General features: G+C 40.0%; 5 protein-coding genes and 1 pseudogene across 10 annotated transcripts; 2 read left to right on the forward strand and 4 right to left on the reverse strand.

Moving 5' to 3' along the window:
• Window positions 1-24: 24 nt before the first annotated feature.
• On the reverse strand, window positions 25-1,107 carry LOC141839645 (uncharacterized). Its single transcript, XM_074727442.1, has one exon. It carries the CDS (start codon window positions 691-693, stop codon window positions 130-132), a length of 564 nt encoding a protein of 187 aa, XP_074583543.1. The 5' UTR covers window positions 694-1,107; the 3' UTR covers window positions 25-129.
• An 8-nt stretch (window positions 1,108-1,115) lies between these two features.
• Window positions 1,116-7,851, reverse strand: LOC141839644 (plant cysteine oxidase 4-like). 5 transcript variants are annotated; one of them, XR_012602712.1, is made up of 7 exons: window positions 7,773-7,851; window positions 6,961-7,182; window positions 4,746-4,909; window positions 4,451-4,598; window positions 3,162-3,362; window positions 2,897-3,078; window positions 1,116-2,772 (listed from the first exon to the last, which is right to left on the reverse strand). XR_012602712.1 is itself a non-coding variant. In XM_074727441.1 (6 exons), the coding sequence occupies exons 2-6, from the start codon at window positions 7,058-7,060 to the stop codon at window positions 2,960-2,962; spliced, it is 711 nt and encodes a 236-aa protein (XP_074583542.1). In that variant the 5' UTR covers window positions 7,061-7,182; window positions 7,773-7,851; the 3' UTR covers window positions 2,784-2,959. The 5 variants fall into 5 exon arrangements, 3 of the variants coding, with proteins under 3 accessions (XP_074583542.1, XP_074583539.1, XP_074583541.1); XR_012602711.1 differs by having other exon boundaries at window positions 2,893-3,078; XM_074727441.1 differs by lacking the exon at window positions 1,116-2,772 and having other exon boundaries at window positions 2,784-3,057.
• A 1,854-nt stretch (window positions 7,852-9,705) lies between these two features.
• Window positions 9,706-11,261, forward strand: LOC141839642 (CBL-interacting protein kinase 5-like). The gene has a single exon (XM_074727436.1). The coding sequence runs from the start codon at window positions 9,882-9,884 to the stop codon at window positions 11,259-11,261; it is 1,380 nt and encodes a 459-aa protein (XP_074583537.1). The 5' UTR covers window positions 9,706-9,881.
• A 54-nt stretch (window positions 11,262-11,315) lies between these two features.
• LOC141839639 (CBL-interacting protein kinase 19-like) lies at window positions 11,316-16,091 on the reverse strand. 2 transcript variants are annotated; one of them, XR_012602710.1, is made up of 3 exons: window positions 14,609-16,091; window positions 13,712-13,808; window positions 11,316-11,359 (listed from the first exon to the last, which is right to left on the reverse strand). XR_012602710.1 is itself a non-coding variant. In XM_074727435.1 (2 exons), the coding sequence occupies exon 1, from the start codon at window positions 16,048-16,050 to the stop codon at window positions 14,626-14,628; it is 1,425 nt and encodes a 474-aa protein (XP_074583536.1). In that variant the 5' UTR covers window positions 16,051-16,091; the 3' UTR covers window positions 13,489-13,808; window positions 14,609-14,625. The 2 variants fall into 2 exon arrangements, 1 of the variants encoding a protein (XP_074583536.1); XM_074727435.1 differs by lacking the exon at window positions 11,316-11,359 and having other exon boundaries at window positions 13,489-13,808.
• A 1,046-nt stretch (window positions 16,092-17,137) lies between these two features.
• LOC141839643 (shaggy-related protein kinase eta-like) lies at window positions 17,138-22,849 on the forward strand. Its single transcript, XM_074727437.1, has 12 exons — window positions 17,138-17,323; window positions 18,317-18,403; window positions 18,476-18,535; window positions 18,620-18,892; window positions 18,964-19,038; window positions 19,126-19,182; window positions 20,492-20,632; window positions 20,725-20,775; window positions 20,864-20,959; window positions 21,517-21,600; window positions 21,712-21,813; window positions 22,339-22,849. The coding sequence occupies exons 1-12, from the start codon at window positions 17,204-17,206 to the stop codon at window positions 22,432-22,434; spliced, it is 1,242 nt and encodes a 413-aa protein (XP_074583538.1). The 5' UTR covers window positions 17,138-17,203; the 3' UTR covers window positions 22,435-22,849.
• Window positions 22,850-23,065: 216 nt separating this feature from the next.
• LOC141837429 (uncharacterized) lies at window positions 23,066-24,955 on the reverse strand (annotated as a pseudogene).
• Window positions 24,956-25,253: the final 298 nt, after the last annotated feature.

Raw genomic sequence — 25,253 nt, forward strand, 5'->3', positions numbered from 1 at the left:
AACTAGCATACAATTTAATTCGCATTAAATCAGAAAGAAAAATCAATGAAAAAAAAACAGGAGATGGAGTGTTATAGAATTTGGGTCACGAGCAGACACGAGTAGGGACCAGATCTCGAAAAGTACAAGTCAACGGAGAGCGGCGCCGTCGATCCCGCGACCGACCCTGGCCGGCGCGTCTTGCCGTAGGATCCACCTATCGGCGGCGACTCCGACGCACCCGGATGCGGCGGCCACGGAGGAGCGGTGGATGGGACGGCCCCTGCGGCGGCCCGCGCCGACGGGGACGTTGCGGAGGGCGCCGGCGGCGGTCCAGTAGCGGTGGCAGGCCTTGCAGAAGTGCCGCGGCTGGTTCACGTTGTAGTTGTTGAAGTAGCAGAACTTGGTCTCCCGGCTTTTGCACCGCGGGCACGGCAGCGCCTCCTCCCTCGCCGCCGCCGCCGTCCCTGTCGCCGGATGCGCCCCGTCCTCTTCCTCCTCCGACTCCTCCTGTTGCTGCTGGTTGACTTCTCTGTCCCTCTTTCCGATCACTGTGCCGAAAAGCTTGAAGCTTGGCTGAGCTTGCGGCGGCGGCGGCGGAGGCGCCTCCTCCGCCATGGCGATGGGTTGGGATTTGGGAATGGACATGGATTGCACAATGTAACTCAAGTAAAAAGGGAACAACCAGACGCTTCCTTCTTTATATAAGTACATCGATATTTGATAGGGGTAGCAAAAAATAAAAAGGCTAAAAAACTAATAAAAGTGGGAAACGGTGCCAGATTTTTTTTTATAAAAATGAAAAATAATCTCATTTCCAATATAAAAATCTCTGTTTAAGTTTAAAGCTAATTGGCCTTATAACACACTGTATTAAACATCTTTACTAATTCTAAATGCAAGTCTCCCACGGCAGGATGAAGATGAAGGGAGATAAATCATGATACGACCTCTTAAGTGAGAGAATATTTTACTCCTTGGGAGAATGAACCCGTGGGAATCGACCTTTGCCTAATGAAATAATCCTAACATCTGACTACCAACTCAACTATGCACGCAGAGGAACTCTCAGTGCAACTCTAGATACTCCAACACTTACATATCGAGCCAAATCAACCCTTCACCAGCATAATGCATAAATGGAATTTCATGCTACTACTGTATATGATTAATGCATCATGCGTTAACAAACCAGCACACAATCATACTTTGTGTTTGCTCCTTCTTACTTGACCAATATAAACAAATAAAAATATAGCATCCCACATGAAACAATTTATCCTATTGAAAATTTGATCAAAACTGTAAGGATCAAATTGAAAATTGCTCATTAAATAATTTCTAAAATTATTAAAAAGATGTCATATCACCCTTTTGGCTTAATCGATGTCAAAGTAAATGGGAATTATTAAGTACAAGATTCTCATATCAAAGAATTCTTCCTAAGGATTAATAAACAAACAGATTAATCGCCTCACAGGTGTAATCAAATGCTCACTTTTCCACATGGGATTAAACTATTCAAGAAGGCATCTTCCTCCTTTTCCTTGTATTTGAAAAGTATGATCTTTTTCCTTGCTAATGCAAAAAATAATTGTTATGAAGTACAAAAGCAAAAGGCTACGAGGCCGGCTCATTTTTTAGTCGTTAGCCTTGCTTTAAACTTTGGCAAACAACAAAAACATCTTCTCCTCCTTTTCGAGGGTTCATCCAACTCCATCCCACATCCTCAATTTAATATCACATACACATTATTTAAAGCTAACCTATTCATTTTCTCAATCCTTATTTAAACCTATATATTAGTTCAATTTAATTGTAGATTGCAAGTTCATCTGGCTCTTCTTCTTTTGTTTTTTTCCCTCCTCTCTTTGTATCCCATTGCTAGTCGTCGTCTTCTTCTTCTTCGGTTAGGGAAATGAGGAAACAAAGCGTCCATTCACTCAACTCCCTCTCCCTCAGTTCAAACGGTAGATGACTAGGTTCAGGGAGATAAATAGGCCGAGAGTTTGTTCATCTCTCGCTTTCTATACATACGCTATACTTCATCTACCTCTTCCCAGAGAAAGTAGGTAAATGATATAAAAGAGCATCACAATCCACATAACAAACCCAGTAAAAGTACAAGCATAAAAGGTCTCACTTTACAAGCAAGTGATCATCCTCATCTCAGGGGAGATGTATCTAAAGTAAAAGCATGCCAATAATAATTCTTTTGTATGAGATTATGACTGATAAATAATTATGACTTTTTAGAAGGGAGACCACAAGACAAGGGAGCCTACTTCGACTTTAAAGAAAAAGATAAGAGATAGGGATACCTAGTGGAGTTTCCATATTATTTAAATACTGCACTTGGGATTCCTTTGCAAACCATGCAAAGCTCTTTTATATTTAAATCGAGCTTAGCAAAATTAGGCCAAATTAATTTTCACTGATGTAACACGGACTATTGATGCTATCAGCCCAACTTCAATCAAATGAAAGAATAGGTCAAAATAAAGAGACACGAATGTGATTTGGATATTCACTAATGTAGGATGAATCAGAAAACAATAGGAGGTGAAGGGATCAAACTACGTCAAAAACCATATCATCTTAAAGTTCATATTTCCATGGTATAACCCTCGGAAAAAGTTAATTCGAAACTTATCGAGCATGTACAGCATGTAAGATGGCATAGACAAAATCTTGTTCGCCGTTAGTGATAGGAAACAACGAAAGGAGAGTTAGAAGTCACCTGATACAAAGATCATTGACTCCTCCCTTCCCAGTAGAACTCCATTCTTTTAACTAAACAAGGATGAGGAAAATTATATCAGATATATCTCTATGTAATGTACAAGATTCTCTATTGAAATCGTTATTCTGAGATTAAAAAAAAAAATCATATTGCTGCAGGTGGAAGATTACAAACTCAGATTTTCTCCCTGTTAAAGGAGCTAATCTAATCGGATCGAAAAATGATAGCGAATTTGAGTCACCCATTGTGGACGATCTGACCCCTGTACGGCCCTCTTCGGACAATAAAGCTTTCTGGTGGTTGACACTCTTCCATCCAAGTCACTTCGGAAGCATCTATTCCACCAGGCAAAGCACCTTTAAATATTTGAATAATGAATTATGTATAGATGTTCCTCCGAGTCAACATATGATTGAATTAATTCGTAAAAAGTGTATACCAGAAAATTTTCTTCTTGACTTCTTGAAGTAAGTGCAATCTCGTCCATCTTTTGATGAATAGGGGGGCGATAAAACATCGAAAAGAGCACAAGGAGTTACCGCTTTGAAAGAATGGATGTTGCCGCCGCTTGTAGGATAGAGAATTGTTGTTCCACAAGGCGCAGTCATCTGACCATCTCTGACAATCTTTGTTGGTCTAGCTAAAAAAATGCCAAGATGATTTAAATGCAATTATCAATCACAATCAAAGCACCAACAACAAAATAACTTTGGCCTGGCATATGTTAATTATTTTTTATTGATATTAACTATCATATGCATAAATAAAACACTTTTTAATGCTTTATCGGTAGATGTAGGAAGACCAAAGAGGACTATCATATACATTAAAAAACATCTATATTAGAAAAGCATCAAAAGGGCACTCCACCGTAATTTGTCATCCAAAAATACTTTTTGTACTTATACAGGCCCAACAATGTTGTAGTAGTTTTAGCCAAAACTACTTCAACATTGGTCAAAATTATTCAGACATTAGTCCAAACTGCTGGAATGCTAGCCAAAAGTGCTCCAATAGTGGTCGCATCTATGCAACATTGGTCAAAAACTACAATTTGGTTAAAACTGCTCAAATACACTATCGTAATAGTTTTGGCCCAAACTGGAGCTCTTTCTCCCCCAAACAATTTTGATCAAATTTGCTCCAATACTAGTCAATTAATCAAGTGTTATCAAAATTGCTCTAAACAGTATCAAAATTATTCCATTTTGTCAAAATTAATCCAACTTAATCAAAATTACAACAATGTATTAAACTGGTTGAATAGAAAGGGTAATTTAGAAAGAACAAAAATTAGCATGGGGCATTGCGTTGCTTTGATATTTTTTTTTCAACATAGGACACTCTTTTGATGATAATGAAAAATAAAGGATGCTGTTTTAATTTTTGCCCGTGTAATAAAAAGATATTTAAATGAAGTGAATATTACTAATTATATACCTTTGTAGCCTGGCCAAATAATTGCAACATATACAGTTTGATGATGATGACACAATAAATGCTAAAATGTTACACTAACTTATTAGTACAACTTCGATTAGAAGAGATAACCAACCATTTATTCACAAGAGAAGAAGGCAATTACATTGATCTGAAAGCATCTCCAATCATCTAAACTAACAACTAACAAAAATTAACATACATCTGAATAAACAAATGTTTGTCGAACAAGAGGGTTTTAATTATCATAGCTAACAAAATAATATTTACAGAAAAAATGGCTTATACCTTGGGAAGCATCTATTGGTTCTTCAGTATCGATCCAGTCATATGATTTGACAAGCATTGTCCCATAAAGAAGCTTGCTGAGCACGGTCATCCCTGGATGATTATGAAGTGGAATAACAGACAAAGGTGGCATGCAGAAGATCCCGATCTGCATCATAGTTGGAGAACAATCAAGATAGCATCACTTAAACTCATCATAAAGATAAATATGCTGAAATAGTCAAGAACCCAGAGAAATGCAGCAAGTTGTGCAACTTATATGAGGGATACTCTGGAAAAGTATTCAGATGCTTACAGAAAACTCATCACATTCGTGTACATGCAGATACTTGATAGGAGGTGGGCACAGGGTACTTCCATTACGCACTCTTCTTCCATTTGGACCTTGCATGGAAAGTCTCCACCCACGTGCTATCTGAGCCTCATTTTCAAGTCCCACATCAGAAGGATTGATATCATCTGAAATAATAAAAGTGAGAAATTGAAAATAAAAAGTACTACATATTGTTTATACTAATTAAACAAATTGGTTAAATTATAAAGCATAATTTATTGTAGGTTATTGATTGAACAAATTTTCCTAATGTGGATTTAATCAAGAAAGATGCATGAATAAATATAAATTAATACAATAATGATGACAAATGGAAAAAGGAGGTAAAAGTGCTCAAGATGTGGAGGTCTAGATATTTTCCGACTGCAGAAAAGTGGTCCAATTTGGTAGCCAGGACACAGAACTACCGCTCTATATCTTCAAAAAAAAGGGGAAAAACATGTGAACTTGAAGATGTCAATATCAACATCAACCAGTGAATCTAAGCACACATCCAATTTACAACAAATGCCCAAGACGAGCAGTCCAGTATGGTAGCTAGACTTGATGAATACCCAAAGCTTCATATCAGAGTATAATAACATGATTCCAACATTTTCTTTTCACGTGCTGCAAGATATCTCAACAACTAGTTTCCTGAATATCCAAATCATTCAATAACCATTAGAAGCAAAAGCTTTAACATGTAGTCAAGTGCAAAATAAACATGAATAAATGAGCAGGAAGCCCATCCAACCATATTGAAACTGCTTAAGGCTCAGGATAGTCCAATTCAACCCAAACTATGTAGGCGCACACATCCAGGACTGTTTATGGCTAAGGACTGCCCAATATATTCTAAAATGCATAGACAATTGGATGTATCTCATACACAAAGGGCCAAAGCAACCTTAATTTGAAGAGGTGGAACTAAGGAGGCAAGGATAATCAACAGAAACAAAACAAAATAAGGATAGCAGATGAATTAAAAGTGTTATGATAATGGATAAAAAAAAAGTATGTGCACTATCCAAATAAAATTATTGGAATTGATTAAAAAATAGCTTTAAGACTTGTATGCCACTTGGGAATGCTCTTCTACTAGTAAAATCCATTTAAACCCCCCCCCCCCCCCCCCCCCCCCCCCCCCCCCCCCCTCCCACACACACACACTTCTGTTGCTTGAACCACCAAGGCAAAGTGGGTGATTAACAGATTTTCTAAATACACAAGAAACAAAGACTTGAGATCCTCAGAAGAATATTATGTGGATAAGAATCCAACTAGGAAAAGACCAGTACAAGGAGAAATTAAACACATTGCTAAAACTTAAAACCGTTTCTAACCATTGAAGGGCTGACACCAAACATCACCCTACAGCTGTGTTAGTGTGGAATCAACTAATTCATTTAATAGTAGAAATCAATATTGGGCCCATACCTAAATCCTGGATAAGTAGATTTTCAACTAAAAATCATTTTCAGCATCCAGCCGTTCCATTGTCATATAGAAGTGTTTCCAAAATGTTAGTATTAATAAAAAAAAATATTTGGACACCATTCCATGACAGGTTGTTGACACCATGTCAAAAATCAAATGTATCAACTTAAATAATTATAATTTTAATGGACCGTTGACACAATTAAAGATTGGCCATATCAACTTGGGCAGAATCTAGATTTAACACTCCCATGTTTAATATTTTTCTACTGAATTTTCCTCTCGCCCTTTCATTTCTATTCATTGCATCCTATTCCAATTTTCTAGATATCTTCTCAATTTTCCTTCATCAAATCAGACTAAGACTAATTACAAGAGCACACATATTGTAGTTGTACCTATTAGGACTGGTGCGGCTAGAGGTCAGCCAATTGGTCTCATGACATTACTACTGGAATATCATGCTAAGATCAGAATGCATTAACATGTTTTTTACAGTAAAGCTATTTGATAGTTCAATGTTAGTCCATAATCATTAATTCATATTGCCATGATGAGGTCATATATTGGCCTCAACTATAATACAGATTGAATATTTTACCATGTGATTATTACTATTAAGAAGTTTCAGATTCATGTCATTTACCAAATGAGAAAAAGTAGATCAACTTCAGGGGAAGATAAATAACATCAACTATTATTACCACCAATCAAAAATACAAAGAATGTATCACTGCAAAGAAGCTACATTTCTCACCTAAACAAGACCGCACATGTTCAAGAGCTTCTTCAGATATTGGTCCCTTACCGTTGAATGATACTTTGCAAACCTCATATAGTCTTCGAATTGCAGGCATACTGCAGGAAGGGACCAAGTAGCCTATCAATAAACCAACCAAAAGCTTCCAACTGGTACGATGTATCAATCAGGAACTTCAAGTCAACCACCGTTTATCACGCGGTACAAAATCGCATAGCTCTATGGTAATGAATGACAAAGTGTCACTTCAATGCAAAGAAAGAAAAATTGTACTGATTTGTTTCTATAAGCAAACATCTGCAACAATTTGAGTATGCCCTTATTTATGAAGTTCAACAACAACGACAATAACAACAACACAAGAATCTAACACTTTGCAGCAGCCATTTCTCAGATGACTGGACTAAGGAATAATGGTTTTAAAGCAATCGACAGAATCGAGTGGTTCAGTAGATCGTCATTTTTACGCTAGACAACACAAAGCGAAAATACTCCTCGTTTCTGAACCGACACTTTCAACATTCCAAAAAATTTTTAAAAAAAATGGAAAATAGCACAAAAGATAACGGCAAAGAAAGAGTAACAACGGGGAAAGACGAGCAACCTCCACAATAAACTCCGACCCAATCACCGAATCCAGAGAAACAACTCATCGAATCTAAAACCTCCATAACAGAGTCCAAACAATCCGAAACCAGATACCCTCAAAAAAGAAACTGAGAAGAAAAAAAAGAAGAAGAAAGAAACCACTCTCGATTAACAACATAGACATAGAAACACGAAGAGAATGCGAGCTTCGTGGTTCTCACCTAGCAGTTAGGGTTCAATCGCGGCTATTCTCGGCAGGCGATGGAGGGATCGAGAACGACGAACGACGACGACTACCAGTCCTCGCCAGGTGCGTTTTGGGGGAGATGGATCCACATCACAAATAAAGAAACATTGCGGAATAATCAACGTGGGGGCTCCCGAGCGAAAACATTTCCCAGGTGCGACGTATCCACCGCACCATAAACATACCTGTTTGCGTCTACCAACAGTGTCCTCGTGCCGGTGGTGGACGATGGGCCCCACAGAGACCACGGCCACATCCAGTATCGGGGCCGGTAATTTCTTGCGTGCGCAGATAAAGTATTGAGTCTATTTCGGACGAGGAGTTCAAGGATTCATCCGCCGGCTCACGGTCCACGAACCGAGCGGCGCGTCACCTGTGACGTCACCTGCCAATACGCTGTGGAATCGCTATGCTGAGCAAAGCCGGGCACGTGACAAAATTTTTGTGGGTGCAGAAGCGTGTTGCCTGTGTTGGAAGGGAGAGCGAAAGCCGTATCGTCCCGGCTAATCCGAGCTGATTCGAGGTGTGGGGCTGATCGGTGTGGAGCCTGCTGCCTGTCCTTGACGACGCACGTGGGCTCCGCCCATTTGGTTGGGTTCGGCACACACATGGCGAAACAGTTGGGTGTGGTTTTGTAAAAGAGAATTTATGTATTTTAGGCAAACAAAATAAAAGAACAAAATATAGACATGAGAAAGAGAAAAACGAGTAAAGACGTACTAATTTTAATTTAAACCAGACAAAGATCTTATAATATGCACGTGGTTTGTTTTTGTCATGCTAAAGAAATACTAAATTTATTAGTAGATAGAAGTATCTTAAATTTTATTTTTTAAAAATATATATGCTTAGCTATTTCCATTTTAAGTACTCTTTTAAATTATGTTTATCTCAATAAAAAATATAAAGGATGTTCTATATCACTTGATATCTCCTCCTCTTCCTCGTGCTTCTCTCTTATCACTTGATATCTCCACCATCCTCGACATCCCTCCATCAAGTAAAAATAAATATATTTATTAATGAATTATAAAAATCTTTGAAGAATTTTTTTATTATCTATGGTAAAAAAATAATAGAGAAAGAATATCTTGTTAATTTTTTTACCCCTATTTTGGATAAAAATCAAAAAAATATTTTTTTTAAATCAAATTGGGGCATAGTATGTTATTTTTTTATAAAAAAAATAATACAACTATGTCATCTTCATAATTATTATGCATATGTCTCCTGCTTAAATCCTGAATGATTAAGCGCAATTATGAAATTATAATTACTACATAATTATAATAATTACAAAATTATAACTGCTACAATAAAATTTTTTAAGATAAATTATTCAGAGTTTTTAAAAACATTTTAAATTAGACTGTTATGGATTCTACTCGATAATTAATTATAAATTTCTGAACAAACTTCGATTTAATATATTATACGTCTCATGGTTCAATTCGATTCAAAAATTATGACTTTTTAAAGTTTACGATTTAATATTCAACTTTGTAGCAACACAATTTCAACAACTAAGAAATCGTAACTGCTGTAACGTAAATATTAAATTATAAGAGACCATAACTTTTAGTTTGAATAATAAATGTCAAAACCTGTCTTTGCTTATTGGTTGTTTATTTGGAAAGAAAAAATATATATAAGGAAGGAATGAAAATGATTCCTCTTAAACATATTATTTGCTATTTTTGTAATTTTTTTAAAGTTTAAATTGAACCTTCCCGTTCTAACCGCTTGTTTGGCAAAAATAGCTCTCTAATTTTGAACCTTCCACATCGTCTATTTCTATTTTATATTTTCCAAATATATATATATATCTATGTATCAAAGCAACGCCACAAACTCTAATTCTATAAATTAAAATTGACTTAATAGGCAAATAATTAATGGTGGGAATAGCACAACTTTAACGTAAACCGTAACTATACTTAGCTTGACGGAGGCAGCAAAGAGCATTCGAATGGCTCAACGAGGAACAGGAAAGAGATAGTGATTGATTGATATTGTTACCTTGTTTTGGTGATCTGCGATGACAGTTGAGTAGAGCTCCGATCGACAACCACCGCCGGTCGTCATGGAGAAGAAGGGCGCCGTGACCGTGCTGATGAACCGGTACGAGCTGGGGAGGCTGCTGGGGCAGGGCACGTTCGCGAAGGTGTACCAGGCGCGGAACCTGGCCACCGGCGCCATCGTCGCCATCAAGGTCATCGACAAGGAGAAGGTGCTCCGGGTGGGGATGATCGACCAGATCAAGCGCGAGATCTCGGTGATGCGCCTCGTCCACCACCCCAACATCGTCGAGCTCTACGAGGTGATGGCGACGCGCAGCAAGATCTACTTTGCGATGGAGTACGTCCGCGGCGGTGAGCTTTTCAGTAAGGTGGCCAAGGGGCGGCTAAAGGAGGACGCCGCCCGTAAGTACTTCCACCAGCTGATCGCCGCCGTGGACTTCTGTCACAGCCGCGGCGTCTACCACCGGGATCTCAAGCCGGAGAACCTGCTGCTGGACGAGAAGGGCGACCTTAAAGTATCCGACTTTGGCCTCAGCGCGCTCGGCGCCTCCCGCGGCCAGGACGGGCTTCTCCACACCACCTGCGGCACGCCGGCGTATGTCGCGCCGGAGATCATCAGCAAGAAAGGATACGACGGCGCCAAGGCCGACATTTGGTCCTGCGGCGTCATCCTCTTCGTGCTTCTTGCAGGGTACCTCCCCTTCCACGATTCGAATCTGATGGAGATGTATCGAAAGATCAGCCGCGGCGACTTCCGGTGTCCCTATTGGTTCCCTTCCGACGTGAAGAAGCTACTGCTCCGCCTTCTGGAGCCAAATCCTGCCGCACGGATCCCCGTCGCCAAGCTCATTGAGAACCCCTGGTTCCGGAAGGGATATTACAAGGCGATCAACCAGCACCAGGCGCAGATGAAGCGGGACGAGAGCCTGGGCGACGTCCGCCGGGCGTTTGCCGACGAGGAAGGGCAGGACTCGGAGGACGATAGCAAAAGGCAATCTTTTTCGGGGGAACCATCGAGGACGACGTCGCCGGTGAGGCCGGAGCGGCTGAACGCGTTCGACCTAATCGCACGGTCGCCGTCGTTCGACCTGTCAGGGCTGTTCGAGGAGGACTCGAATCAGGGTCCGCGGGCCTCGGAGGCGCGGTTCACGACGCAGAAGACGACGGAGGCGATCGTGTCAAAGCTGGAGGAGATCGCGCGGACGGAGCGCTTCCGGGTGCGGAAGGAGAAAGAGGGAGTGGTGAAGCTGGAAGGCAGCCGGGAGGGGCGAAAGGGGCAGCTCAGTGTGGAGGCCGAGATCTTCGAGCTTACGCCGGCGCTGTACGTGGTAGAGCTCAAGAAAGCGGCCGGCGACACACTGGAGTACCAGAGGTTCTACAACCAGGGGATGAAGCCGTCGCTCAAAGACATCGTGTGGACGTGGCAGGTGGGGGAGCAGTAGCCACCGCTGCCAGTTCTTCCGGCGCCGGAGCTGCAGTCGCCGACGGATGCAAAGCCCGAATGACCACCTGGATTCAATTCCCATGTTCTCCTCTTCTCCTGTACATTAGAGTCCACAACTGCCATCAATCCAATGACCATAATAATTATGTGTGTTCTCAGTATTATTTAGAACAACTTATGAATGTATGCGATAGAACTCTGATCAATTGTTGCAAAATGAGTAAGATTGCAATTTACCTTTCACTATACGACTGAGAATATTATGTACAAGGAAGAAATTTAAGGCAAGCAGAAGCTACAGATCGAAAAGAACAGCAGTGGAACACATTTACAAGAAATAGATTTGCAGAAGCGTGATCATATTTTTACAGGCTATTAGCTGAAAAAACAGATCTTCAGCTCTTGCTCAATGAATAAACATTAGTTTATGAGTGCAACAGAACAAAAATTTATGATGAGTCAAATAAAACTCAAAGGTTAGAAATCATCAGCAAATTCAATATCACTGATAGCAGATATCTATAAGTAATCTTGGAAAACCTTAGAACACTGACTATCCAACTGGCACACTCGAATATGATGCTGAAGTCACAGAAACTATAAGTTCAACTGCAACCTGAAAGGAAAAAAACAAACAAAAAAAAAAAGACAAATCCCAATCTGATCTCTTTTGTAGCATCTCTTATCAGTAACCTAATTGTAAGTATAAAAGAAAATATTTGGATTTAAGAAAAGAAAAAGATATCTTTCTGCAATTATATGAGGTGTGTTCCCCCATTGAAATTTCATCATCAAACAATAGACAGTATCATAATAAAACACAGAATACAGATCATCAACACATGCTCAACTAAGATTGTGATATATCTAAAGTAATACAGCTCCTTTGAGCAAGTTTCTAATATATATAAATGAAATGCAGCTCCTTTGAGTAAGTTTCTGATATATCTAAATGAAATGCAGCTCTTTTGATAGTAAACCAATAATTGTTGCTCTATGTCCTAACTAACAAAATAATAACCAAACGTATGCTAATTAGAAGTTCCCACAGAAATCTAAAACTGTTTACAAAGTTCCCCATTTTACCTCATGCCTACTGTCTCTCGTTACCGAGATTGAATTCTTGAAAGTACTGAAAGCTTAGGACTGCATTATTCAAAGTCTAAAGGAGAGAAGATAGAAATGCAACAATAACAACTAATCAGATTTTCAAACCTAGTTGGGTATAGAAGATAAGCCACATACAGCATAAGCATGTGCCAAACATATATATAAATATCTATATATACAAAAGCGATAAAGTTGTAATGCTCTCTTATCCTCTACATATTATCACTTTGGCACTACAAGTATTGCCAAGTCTACGAGATCATACAAAAGAGATTTTGGTATTCATGAATCATGATTCAATTTGTAAAATTTGTTTATTTTGTCCACTATTTGATGGAGCGGAGTCGTGAGTCTGCTGGTTCAGACGTTCAAAGACATTGAATTGAGATGGCTTGGTCGACAAGCAAGTTAGAAAGGCAGAGCTTGAGGAGATTTGAAAGAGAGGCATCATGCATATACCCAACAAAGTAACACTCAGTCTTTAACCCCTCAAAATCATAGGGAAAGAGAGAGTTTGTCGAAGACAAATATTGATTGCATACCATACAAAAGGGATATTTATAGAGGTGAGAATCTAACCTTAATAAGAAATTTGAAATCTTTCTACACATGTTTACCTAAAGAGGTTGGTTGACATTAGCTTAATTATGCAGAAATTGCAAGATAAAGTGCAAATATTGTTATTTTCCAATCTTATATCAGCATTTTTTATGCCAAGGAGTTGCTTAGGATGGTCAGTCATGAGCTCTAGTCATTCGTTCTTACCGTCATATGATGTTGGGCATATTCAATTTATCATAGACTTTAAAGCATGCTTCGAAATACTGTTACATGGCAATCGGCATGTTTCTGTTAACATGCAGAATTGTATAAGTTCACCAATTGTCATCACAAGAAAGCTCCAAATGTTATGTTTCTGCATGCATTTTGCCAGGAATAGATTTCATGTTTAACATAGGTAGAGGTTCATATATTATGTTTCTGTTTCCCTCAATTGTTTACTTTTAGTGTCAATAGAACAGTGCTCTTATGGAGGTATTTGAGAATTTTCATCAACTGACACAAGGCAAAGTAAGATTACCATTAACTCTTCACATTTCATCTTAGTATTATTTACATAATTAACTCTTTTACATACATACAAAAATACAAAAGAAAAATAGTTTGTACAAGGGTAAAAATTAGCGAACAAGAAGAACTTGGGCAATCTACAGACAAGCACAAGCACAGATATGGACACATAGAGGACCACAACTATAAAGCTTGATCATTCATAACACTCAACAACTAGCTAGATAATAAGGTAGTGAAGGTAGATTCACTTAGAAAAGCTTGTACCAAGGTAATTGGAGTATTGATTGGCGATACACCGAAAAAACATCGCCTCAGTTCTCACTTGATGAGCTTCAAGATGGAATGTCTTCAATGAATATCCCTGGATATGAAAGAAACAAATAGAACAAAAAATTTAGAACGAAATTTCAAATTGAAAATCAAAGGTTAAAACCAAATAAAGTTCTACATAAAGCTTAAGGTGCATATACCAAATATTTAATTCTCAATTCTATCAAATGAATAAGTGATACGAAGATTTATAATGAAGCTAAGTTCAAATACGATACATGCTCAATTTAACCTATGGCACATTAAAATGATACTATTATCCATGGCACACAAGTTGATGTAGTTATCTTTTTGGTAAAACTATTCATTCATTAGTTATATTGACCCAACTCCCAACAATTCCAGAATAAACATAGACCTGTTTGTTTGAGCTCTCTATGAACATGTTCAGCAAAATTATGAACAAGCTCGAGCATGAATGAGTTCAAGGTTGACAAACTTGTATAAACTAGGTAGAAGACAGCTTGCGTGAATCGATTGAACCTGCTAATGGTCAAGATTGAGCATGGTAGAAATTTTACTATCCTTTCGTAATGGAGAAACTGGTTCTAACATTTGTGAGAGGTCTCACGGAATAACAAGAATGTTGGTGTTTAAATAATAATAGGTTTCAAGTCAAGTGAAACTTACTTTGCAACTCTAAGAAGATGTCCAAGTAATCTTAACATCCAAATAAAGAAAAAAGAACACATGAAAAATTGTAATTTGGATGTCATTATAACAACTTCCTCATGAATACAATCTTAAAGGAACCAAAGAATTTTGTTGTTTATCCTAACAAATTTCGAAGAATGACAAAGAAATATTAATAAAAAATGGGTAAAATTATACCTCTTTTTAGGACTTCATCATGAAGCTTTCTTCCCTGAGTGAGCAGACTCGTACACAAGGTGCTGCAATCCAGGCTTCAGTTCCTTCCTCCAGAACTCTTCGTAAGCCTCACTATCCCCAGTTTTCTTCTTCACCTCAACCACAACGATTGAAGGTGTGAGTTCAAAAATCTCAGCTCCAATCGTCAATGGTCCCTTTTCCCCTTCCCTGGTTCCTTCCAAACTCGCTCCAGAATCGTTTCTCCGCACAGTGAAGCTTACCACTTTGGCAATCTCCTCCAATTTCGATATAATCGTTGTCACAGACTCCTTGGACAGGAACCTAGTCTCATCCCCCGTCTCTCCAAACAAACCAGAGAGATCGAATGCCCTGGAGAAGGATATGACATCAAATGCATTGAGGCTCACTGGCCTCCGCATCCCCTTCCTCCGCCGCTTCTCCTCCACTAGTGTTGCGGGGCAGGAGACGGCGGAGCAGTCAGATTCAGTTTCCCAATCTAAAGCCACATCTCCCTGAGCTCCATCGTCCTGTAGCTCGGGGTCTTCTGGGCAGCGTAATTGGTAGTCGTCTAGAACCGACCGGAAGCCTTTCTTGAACCACTTGTCCTCCATGATTTCCGGGATGGTGATCCGGGTCTGGGCATTAGTGTCCAGAAGGCGACGTAGAAACCTGTAGAGATCCTGCGAGAACCAACGCGGGCATCTGAAATCTCCTTTATAAATCTTTCTATACATTGCGACAATATTGGCGTCCTGGAACGGGAGATAGCCAGCCATCAGTACGAAGAGGATGATACCACAGGACCAAATGTCGACCTTGGAACCGTCGTAGCCCCTCCTCGAGAGAACCTCTGGCGCGACGTACGCTGGTGTTCCACAGAGGGTGTGCAGAAGCCCGTCGCCTCCACGGTTCTGATCGGCCACGGCGGAGAGTCCAAAGTCGGACACCTTCAGGTCCCCTTTCTCGTCCACGAGCAGGTTCTCCGGCTTGAGATCGCGGTGGAAAACGCCGCGGGCGTGGCAGAACGCCACCGCAGAAATCAGCTGCTGGAAGTAGCGGCGGGCGGTGTCTTCCTTGAGCCGACCCTTGGCGACGCGGGTGAAGAGCTCGCCGCCGCGGACGTACTCCATCACAAAATAGATCTTTGACCTAGTGGCCATGACCTCTAAGAGCTGCACGATGTAAGGGTGGCGGACGCGGCGGAGGATGGCGATCTCGCGCTTGATGAGCGCGACAAGCCCCAACTTCACTATCTTCTCCTTGTCCAGGACCTTGATCGCCACATCCTCTTCCGTCTTCACGTTACGGGCGACGTACACCTTGGCGAAGGTTCCGGCGCCAAGAAGCTTGCCCAGCTCGTAGCGGCCAAGCAGAAGCTTGGCCTCCGTCTTCGCTCGCTTGGCCGTATGGCACTCCAGCCTCGCCGCTTCTGCCTCCGCCATCGAGAAGGGAACCGAATCCTCCCAACTTGAAGCTCACTCGTCTCCCCCTCCAATGGAAAAAGGGTGAAGGGTGAAGGGTGAAGGTATTCATCCCCGTATATATAGTGATACGGCTCTGCTGTAGCGTACATCGTGATAAATGAATAAATCGGCCGGTACAAAAAGAATAATGTCATAGCGTCCGTTATCTGCTGAATTTTCAATATTTGACTATAATTTAAAAATGTAAACTCATAGAAACATGCATGACATTATAGAATTGATACAAATTAAACAAATCCATTTTTAAATATATTTCTATTTTTTATTAATATTTTTTAATAACGAATTATTCCAAATGTACTCAAAATACATTAGTTGGAGTTGTTGAATTTGCAATGATGACTTTGGAATGTTTCATATCTCAATTGACAAAGCTTGCCAACTTAGAAATTGGACAGATTTTAAAATTAAATAATCTTTTTGGATTAAGTAGGACACAATGAAATAGTATTTAATATGTTCATATTAAGTAGGTGACTTCAATCCAAGTTGGATTGATATCGATTGAGAAAAACTTCATTTAAAGTACATTAAAAAAAAATCCTTCAAACTATGACGTGCTCCCTTTGCTCTATTAGAAAATAAATTCTATGGAAGAAATCGAATTAAGACTTTATCCACTTTATTTAGAAGAATAAGTTTTGTATATATATATTCACTTGGAAAGAATTTTTGTCCTACAAAACTATTTGAAAATAATAAAATATATTTGTATTTAAAGTTGTAATTTTATTATATGATAACTTTTTATGTTAATCAAACTATTGAGACATAAACAAAAAATATTGAAAAATGATCTATTTTGACTATTTTTATATATTTTATATTTTAATTTTAGTTAAATTAAAATAATTTTTAATAATAAAAGGATATTTTTTATTTTATCCTTATAAAATTAATAAATGTTAGGTATATAATTTTAACTAAATATCATTAAATTAAATATTTTCAACTTTTTTTTTCTTTTTGTTTTCCTTGATAAATATTCTTACTATCCTAAGAATATTCAGTAAGAACCTTTCATCATGCCTTTTATTGTCGAGTTGGAGTGCGGGCAACCACCACGGATAGAGCATGTGATGCGACGAGACCGCTGATCCCGATCTAGAACATGGCTTCGCTGCCGCTGGGACCTCACCAACCTCCGCCGCCGCCGGCCCACGACCCCGCCGCCGGCGCCCTTCTCTCCCTCGCCCCGCCTCACCTTACGGAAATTCCCGACAACAACAAGGTTCGCTTCGCTCTTCCCCCAACTCGCTTCTTTTCCCTGCCTTTTTGTGCCTTTTGCTTTTTGTGCGGGGGCGAAGAATGAGTTCATCCTGTCGGTTTCCCTTCGGGTGAGCTTGATCTCGTTTAGGGATCGGTCTCTGGAGGGATTTCTTGGCGTCCCCGTTGCGGATCTCGTGGGGAAATTGGGTTCGAGCTGTTTTTAGCATAGATTGTTCGATCTGAGGAATTGAGGGAGCTTGTTTCGTCTCCTTTTTTAGTTCTGAACTAGGCTCGAGAAGCTGGATTCTTGCATCTGATCCATGCTGCTCCGATCGGTTTGTTTAATTATTTTTGTTGATTTGCACTTGTGATCTCCTGCTCAGCTCCGTACTTTTTGTTTTGGGCTTGGAATGTCGATGAACTGCTTTTGTTAGGTCATCGGGACCCTATATTTCAAGATCGCCCATATACAGTTAGAATTCTTCTCTCTATGTTTGCTGTGTTTAAGGTTTTCGGTGTGAGTCATCGGCAGAAGCAAATTCTAGGTATTATTTTCATTTTTTTTAAAGGTTTGTGTTGTGATCTTACGCTTAAAATCGTTTATCTTTGGCGTGATAGATTCTCTTGATTCGATACTTTTCACATGTCATACCTTCTGTTTCATCAACATGCTTTGCTTCGTGTTCACTTGCTAGACAATGCATCTGAGCTTTGCTTGCAGCGAAGGTTGATGAGTTATTCTTCCTTGACACTTTCTATGGTTGTTTTGCTTGCCTCACCTGCAATCCTGCATGCTTTAACCTATTTGATGTTATCTCTGGTGGCTTTGCTTCTCCCCCTCTGCTCTCTCTGCGGTGCATTGTTTTATGTTTGAGCTATTAAGTAGAATGGTTTGTTGGTTTCCTATTAATTTGATTCATGCAGCATTTTTTTTTATTTTTATTTTTGTCTTTCTCATGTTTAACTTCCTTACAATAATTATTAAAAGTTCCCACTTTTGTCCAATTTGTTGCAGCAAGCATCTGTTGTTGAGGCTAGCGAACCAGTCACTGGCCATATCATCTCCACAACTATCGGAGGCAAGAATGGGGAACCAAAGCAGGTTATGTGCATATACTCGTATTTTCATGTGAAGCGAGATCTTAAGTTGATTCTGATTGTTCTTGACATGCAGACCATTAGTTACATGGCAGAGCGTGTCGTGGGGACTGGTTCATTTGGAATTGTATTCCAGGTTTTGTGTAAATACATCACTAGGTTTCTGGTGTGATTGTCTATTCTATTGTATTGTTCTAGACTCAAATGGTTCCTCTGCCAGGCCAAATGCTTGGAATCAGGAGAAACAGTTGCCATAAAGAAGGTTTTACAAGATAAGAGATACAAAAATCGTGAGCTTCAATTGATGCGCTTCATGGATCATCCAAATGTGATCTCTCTCAAGCACTGTTTCTTCTCCACTACAGTCAGAGATGAGCTTTTCCTTAACCTAGTTATGGAATATGTACCTGAATCTCTATACGGTGTCCTTAGGCATTACAGCAGTGCCAACCAGAGGATGCCACTTATACATGTTAAATTGTACACATACCAGGTATTTTTACCAGTTTTTTAAACCACTTTATTGACATTCGAATAAGATAGTAAATTAGAGAGTTTGTGCAGATATTCAGGGGGCTGGCTTATATCCATTTAGTTTCAGGAGTTTGTCACAGAGATTTAAAGCCACAAAATGTTCTGGTTGGTTTCATAACTTTGTGTTACAGGAAGTTGCTTGCTTTCTTTTAGTAAAATTATATCCTTTTACATTCACTGCACATTCTGCAGGTTGACCCACTTACTCACCAAGTCAAGATATGTGATTTTGGAAGTGCAAAAGTCTTGGTATGCTCAACTTTCAATCAAACTTGTGTCATTGTACTTATTTATTGTGGGAAATATTTTGAGGCGTTAGACTGCTTGAGTCATCATAACTCACTATGGTAATTCCTTAAAAAATGCTTCCCATTTGCCTAAACACACAATTAAAATTATGAATAGGACGGTAAACATTCTTAACAGATGGGATTTGTACATCCAAAACCATTTGCATTATATGGTTTGCATATTAGTTCCAGCTGTGCTTAACTACTGAAGAACTAAAATAGAGCCTAGCATTTCTCTAGTCTAAATTAGGAGTTGGTCTTTCGATGATGCCTTAATGATGTAACTCCTTAATAGAATGGAAACTGATGCCAAAATCTTGGATGGTGGTGCCAATGGTTTGCTAGATGTTTTTGTTTCAACTACTTAAGGCATATATATAAAAGTTTTGTAGCATTTCCCTTACTCCAAACTTACAGGAGTACATGTTTTTGTGCTTCTCTCATGTGCGCATTGGGGATCTTGAATCAAGTGTTAAATGATGGTGCTTCAACATGACTAACTGCCACTTCAATCGTGATTAATGTCTTATCTCTCTGAAGGGAAATGTGGCTTCTAGAATAAGAAACTAAGAGTTTTATCCTTGAACGTTTGCCGTCTTGCTTAATACAATGAAGATCATTTTTGAAGGCTCCATGAGCATGTTTTCCTGTTTTGAGCCACTTCAGTGCTTTTTACATGTATATTTATTCTTAACTTTTGTGCTATGTATTTCTATCCATTTTGAGCAAAAGAGAACTATATGCCATTTTAGTGGCTTTACTGAAGTGATACAAAATGTTACATCTGTGTGCTATGAGCTGACCAAGGCATCTGTTTCTTCTATAGCCATGTATACAGCTTTGAAGTCCTCAGTTTCTAGCCAGTACCTTTTCTTTTCCTGGATACTTGCAATTATTATATTAGTGCAGGAATGATCTTTCATAGACTGAATGTTTCTCCCATTAGCCACGTTACAATCTGTACACCTTGCTTAAATCTAGAATTGACATTGCTTTGGGCTGAACACATCCTAATTCAGACCTAAACACGTCACAAAGTGTGCACCCATCGTAACACTTTGCTAATTTCCTCAACACATTATGGCCTTATGGGTGATGCACCTACAATAGCTGGGTAGCAAGGGATGTGCATCCATAGCGTCTTTTGCTAGTTCTCTGTTTTTATATTTTGCTCCAATTAAAATTTAGTGCTTCTAGTAAAAGTGTATCCTTCCTTTGTCATATTATGCTCATCTCTTTCATTTCCTGTTCTTCTTATTTCTTACCAGGTTAAGGGTGAAGCAAACATTTCTTATATTTGTTCTCGCTATTACCGTGCTCCAGAGCTCATTTTTGGTGCAACAGAATATACAGCATCAATTGATGTTTGGTCAGCTGGTTGTGTTCTTGCTGAGTTACTTCTTGGCCAGGTAAGCATTGCTGAGTTGAGTCGATATATTCTCGACAAGAAGAATTTGTAGGATGACAGATTTTTATTATCCAACTTCTTTGAATTTGTCAGCCATTATTTCCTGGTGAAAGTGCTGTTGACCAGCTTGTCCAGATAATCAAGGTATAAATTTCGTGGATTCATTCTGTAACTAATTTGGGTATATATCATTTCCAAAGTTTGCAATAATTGATGAAATGCTATGATTTAGGTTCTTGGAACCCCAACCCGTGAAGAAATTCGGTGTATGAATCCTAACTACACAGAATTTAGATTTCCGCAGATAAAAGCTCACCCATGGCACAAGGTAAATCACACACCATTGTTTAATCTATTGAAGAAATATACTTCTGAAATTTAGGTGAACTGGAAGGGATATATTGGGATAATGATTTGGGATGTGTTCCTTTTATGAGCAGTTTAATTATTGTGTAAAATAAATCAGAGTATTTATAACTGCAGACCTATCATGCATCATGCTGTAGATCCTATCATGCTGGTGTGTGATGATAGATTTGTTGGGTGACCCCATTACAAAAGCTTGACCTATTAGGAAAAGGCTTGCCGAAATCTATTATTGAGCTCCTGCTTTATACAAAGTCAAATTTGATTGCGTGACCGCTTACCACACCATGCCATTATTTTAACCCTACAAATGTGATTTTTACCTGCTTGAAAAGTTTGCTATTCTGCAACAGGGACTACCTAGTGCCACACTTTTTTTTTTTTTTACTAAGACTGGATAATAGTTGTCAAATAGATTTCTATAATTTAAAAGTTTCAATGGAAGTGGATTTTGTCAATATTATGCATAATGAACGTCATGTTTTGAGGATAAAATATGTAACAAATTATGATTTGCAGATTTTCCATAAGCGAATGCCTCCTGAAGCTATTGATCTCATTTCACGCCTACTCCAATACTCCCCTGATTTTCGGTGCTCTGCAGTAAGTTCCTTCCCCTATTTTTCAGACTCTGCTGATTAAAAAATAATTTTTGCATTTGTTGACTCACTCATTTGCTATTTCCCTTGACTTTCCTCAACCCATTTTGTCCAGCTTGAAGCATGTGCCCATCCATTTTTCAATGAGCTACGAGAACCCAATATGCGTTTGCCAAATGGGCGTCCTCTTCCTCCTCTTTTTAACTTCAAGCAAGAAGTAAGCATGCGGATTTTTCTATCTTAACTCAGTCAGTGCTTTGGTTTCGGTCTTGATCGACAATTTCATTATCCTTTTTGCATATATTATACTGAGTTGTCAGTGCAATGCTGCACCTGCATCATGTATTTCATCTGACCTGCTAGTACTTGCGACTGCAATGCCAAGTTTTCTATATGGAGATAGATGACTTGCATCATGTACTTGAATCAGTTATGCTAAAAATCATATACCAGATATCTTGCTAGACCGCATGTTTGTCTGTATTAGCAAATCATAAGAATTGTATCCTGAGACTATCCATGCTGACTGGTGAATTTTTTTTTAGCTAATTGGATGGTAAAACAGATGGTAGACTCAGGGCTTGGGTGACACTCAAGCCCTAGCCAAACTCCTACCAGTTTGGGCAACTTAGACCCATTCCAACAATTTACCTTGTATATATTAATTCGGCATATGATATTATCAATAAATATGTTTGAAAAATTAATTGGTTAGTGTCATGATGCTTGGTCTTTTATGCAGTTAGCTGGAGCATCGCCAGAACTCATAAACAGACTGATTCCAGAACACATGAGGCGACAATCTGGTCTTACCTTCCTGCATCCAGCCGGCACATAAGCTTGAAGTCTCAAAATTCTTATTCCTAGAATACAAAACTTCAATAGTAACACATAGGAGAGAAAGCTTAGGTGGACGACGACGGGCTTCCAGACTGTTCGGAGGAGTCTTATCCGAGCTTTTATTCAAGCTTCACGAACCGTGATTTACTTGGAATCTTCATGCTAATCAAACTGATGATTCCAAGCAGTGGAATGCGTGACTAGCGGTTATGCGTGCAGGTTAGTTTTTCCAATGTTGTTTGCCTTGTTATTGAACGTCGCATTGCTGTGTTCCATGCAGTAGCCTCTGTTTTTCTTTGTTTCTACATCATAGCCAATGCACTACCCCATCCGGAGTTGTTTTGGAGGCTTCGAACCGGAACTTGCAAATCTATGTAATGTTTAATTAATACTACATAGTCTGTACTTCTATAGTTGTTTTTCCTTCTCGCAGGTGTTGGTCTGTAGATTATTTGAATCTTGAATTTGCTGTTTAGTTGTGTTTCGGCTAAGTTGGTTTTCACGTAGAAAAGATTCCGCTTGGCCTTATCGAATATATTTTTTTCACTTTGCATTTTAATTCATGAAATTATTATTGTGATATCATTCTGGCACCTTTGTTCTTTGAGTAAATATACATGCATCCATTCTTATTTGGGTTCAGCGTCACAACCCCATGGCCAGGCCATCTCCTCCATCAACTCAGACACCACCATCTCTTCGAGCTGGCCGACAACCTCAGCCGCTGCCTCCCAGCCGAGACCGTCCCTCCACCCATCGTCCCACACGGCATTCAGAGCCACTCCAGATTCCTCGCCAGCTTCACGTAAAGACCATCCCTCTCACTGCCATGTCCATGTCCAATGGCCACACTGTACTCCCCAATCAACTTCCTGATTCCCTCGTAGATCTCCCCCGCCAGATCATGCGTCGACAACACTCGCCCCAACGAGCCAGTCGCCGACCGAGGGTGGTGGGCCCGCAGCTCCTGATATCGTCTTCTGCGCCGTATCAACTCGCGTGCACAGCCCAGGGACAAGTTGGCTTCTGCGTCGGAGTCGTCGGTGCTTGTTGTTGCTTCATAAATAGTGCTCAGCTGGCAAGCGTCGAGGAGCGAGTTGTCGAGATGCTTCACCTCGCCTGCAACTCTTTTATTAGCGTTGTCGAGCTGGCGGTTGTTGATGGAATCGGAAAGGCAGCGACTTGCCCCAAGTTGGCTTGGTTTTGGCCTCATTTCGCAGTCGGTCTTTGGATAATACTTGTTCCATGCTAATTCACAGAGAATAAACTATCTAACTATCTATCTGCTTACATGAATCAAAAGTACCATAATTTTCCGGAAAGAATGCTTGATGGAGTACCATTATTGGAAGATCTCGAACTGTGTTGGTAATTCTGAGCAGGTGAAGTATCCATTGCTGACGCATCATCATCTTCTCTCTTACTCGTTCCTTCAAATTTCTCAATGGAAGTCTACGAAAACAGAGGCCAGATATCAACGATCCTCATGCATGCCGCAATTTGTATGGTTTAAGATTCCAACAACACACCAAACAACGCAGAAGGATTCGATCGACAAAAAGGGGAGAAAATAAGAAAAATGTTAACCTTGAGTTTGGCAATCTTTTGAGCTGCTTTTACTCCAGTAGCTCTCTTTCCAGGACTTCTCACAGAGTAGTTCATGCTGCTCTTTGCACTCGCCGGAGCTGGCCTTCTTTGAGGCTCAGCCGACGTCGCTGTACTGTTCTTCGCCTGAGGCAATGGTTGGTGCTCGATATTGTCCTTCTTCTTCAATCTACTGGAGGAGTTGAAGGGCTCTTGCTCCTCCTCCTCTTCACGGCCCCAAGTTGGTATTTGCATTGCACTCGCACAGAAATTGACATCTGAGAAACCGAAGCCATCGCGCTTCGCAGTCCTCTCTCGCTCGATGATGCTCAGCAGAGTCACTCTCTCTGGCATATCGTCGCGAGACACGCTTGGACTCTCCCTCTCGGGCTTGATTTTGGCTGCGGCGGTGGCGGTTTCTCTTGCAGGGAGCTCTTCCAGGCCCATGAGCCTTGCGATCAAGTTGGGGGTTGCCATCTTTCCTTGAGGTCGGTGGCGAATTCTTTGCCGGATTCTTGATCTTTATCGCCTCCTCCTCCTCCTCCTCGCGGAACGACCAGCCGAATTCGCCGCTTCTGATGTACGACCGTAACGATCTGCTAGAAGATGCTTTCTCGTCGTCGCGAGAGCTCAACAGCAAGCTCTCTCTGATCACCTTCTTGACCTCCTCCTCATGGCAGCAACTGCTCCATGAGCAGCTCCCGAATTGCTCACCTTCCTCTGCTCCGAGCTTTCTCCCCATCTCCAGCTTCTCCTCCTTCGCGTTGGCCGTCATGCTCAAAGCATCTTCCAGAAGGACGCCACTGGGGATGCGCTTAATTGCTTCTCCCATCGAAATTCTGCACCTTGAACAATGAGTCGATCATTTGGGCCAGTTTTCGAGCTCGCCTAGAAATCTCCAGCAGCTGCATGTCGCTGCTCTATGTGCTGTTCATCTTCTTCATTCCTCACCAAACTTCAAACAAACAAACAAAACAATCAACTAACCTCTTCAATCTTCCGAAACCATTTTCCTTAATTTTTTTTCTTCATTTCTTTATTTGCAGCATGGAAATTAAAAGCTTCATTAAAGAACAAACAAACTGAAAAGGAACACACCACCTCTTCTGAAAACCAGAGGAGTAAAAAGAGGTCCAGTTCACAAGAAACTTCAAAGAAACTAACGAAGAGAAAAGGGGGAGATTTTGATTACCTTAAGTCAAGGGGAGGTTTAACAAGTGCTTTATTGCTTGC

This window comes from Curcuma longa, chromosome 11 (assembly GCF_044706935.1).
Source record: "Curcuma longa cultivar G26 ecotype Majalengka, Jawa Barat chromosome 11, ITB_CL_G26_1.1, whole genome shotgun sequence".
NCBI lineage: Eukaryota > Viridiplantae > Streptophyta > Magnoliopsida > Zingiberales > Zingiberaceae > Curcuma > Curcuma longa.

Excerpts from the sequence above, each read along its gene's own strand:
- LOC141839645 (XM_074727442.1), bottom strand. The coding sequence starts at position 693 with ATGTACTTATATAAAGAAGGAAGCGTCTGGTTGTTCCCTTTTTACTTG.
- LOC141839644 (XM_074727438.1), bottom strand. The coding sequence starts at position 7,060 with ATGCCTGCAATTCGAAGACTATATGAGGTTTGCAAAGTATCATTCAAC. Across the intron at positions 4,910-6,960 it reads ACATGTGCGGTCTTGTTTAG|ATGATATCAATCCTTCTGAT; the intron begins GTGAGAAATGTA and ends TTATTATTTCAG. Across the intron at positions 3,363-4,450 it reads ACCAATAGATGCTTCCCAAG|CTAGACCAACAAAGATTGTC; the intron begins GTATAAGCCATT and ends GCATTTTTTTAG.
- LOC141839642 (XM_074727436.1), top strand. The coding sequence starts at position 9,882 with ATGGAGAAGAAGGGCGCCGTGACCGTGCTGATGAACCGGTACGAGCTG.
- LOC141839639 (XM_074727435.1), bottom strand. The coding sequence starts at position 16,050 with ATGGCGGAGGCAGAAGCGGCGAGGCTGGAGTGCCATACGGCCAAGCGA.
- LOC141839643 (XM_074727437.1), top strand. The coding sequence starts at position 17,204 with ATGGCTTCGCTGCCGCTGGGACCTCACCAACCTCCGCCGCCGCCGGCC. Across the intron at positions 21,601-21,711 it reads CTGATTTTCGGTGCTCTGCA|CTTGAAGCATGTGCCCATCC; the intron begins GTAAGTTCCTTC and ends CATTTTGTCCAG. Across the intron at positions 21,814-22,338 it reads TTTTTAACTTCAAGCAAGAA|TTAGCTGGAGCATCGCCAGA; the intron begins GTAAGCATGCGG and ends TCTTTTATGCAG.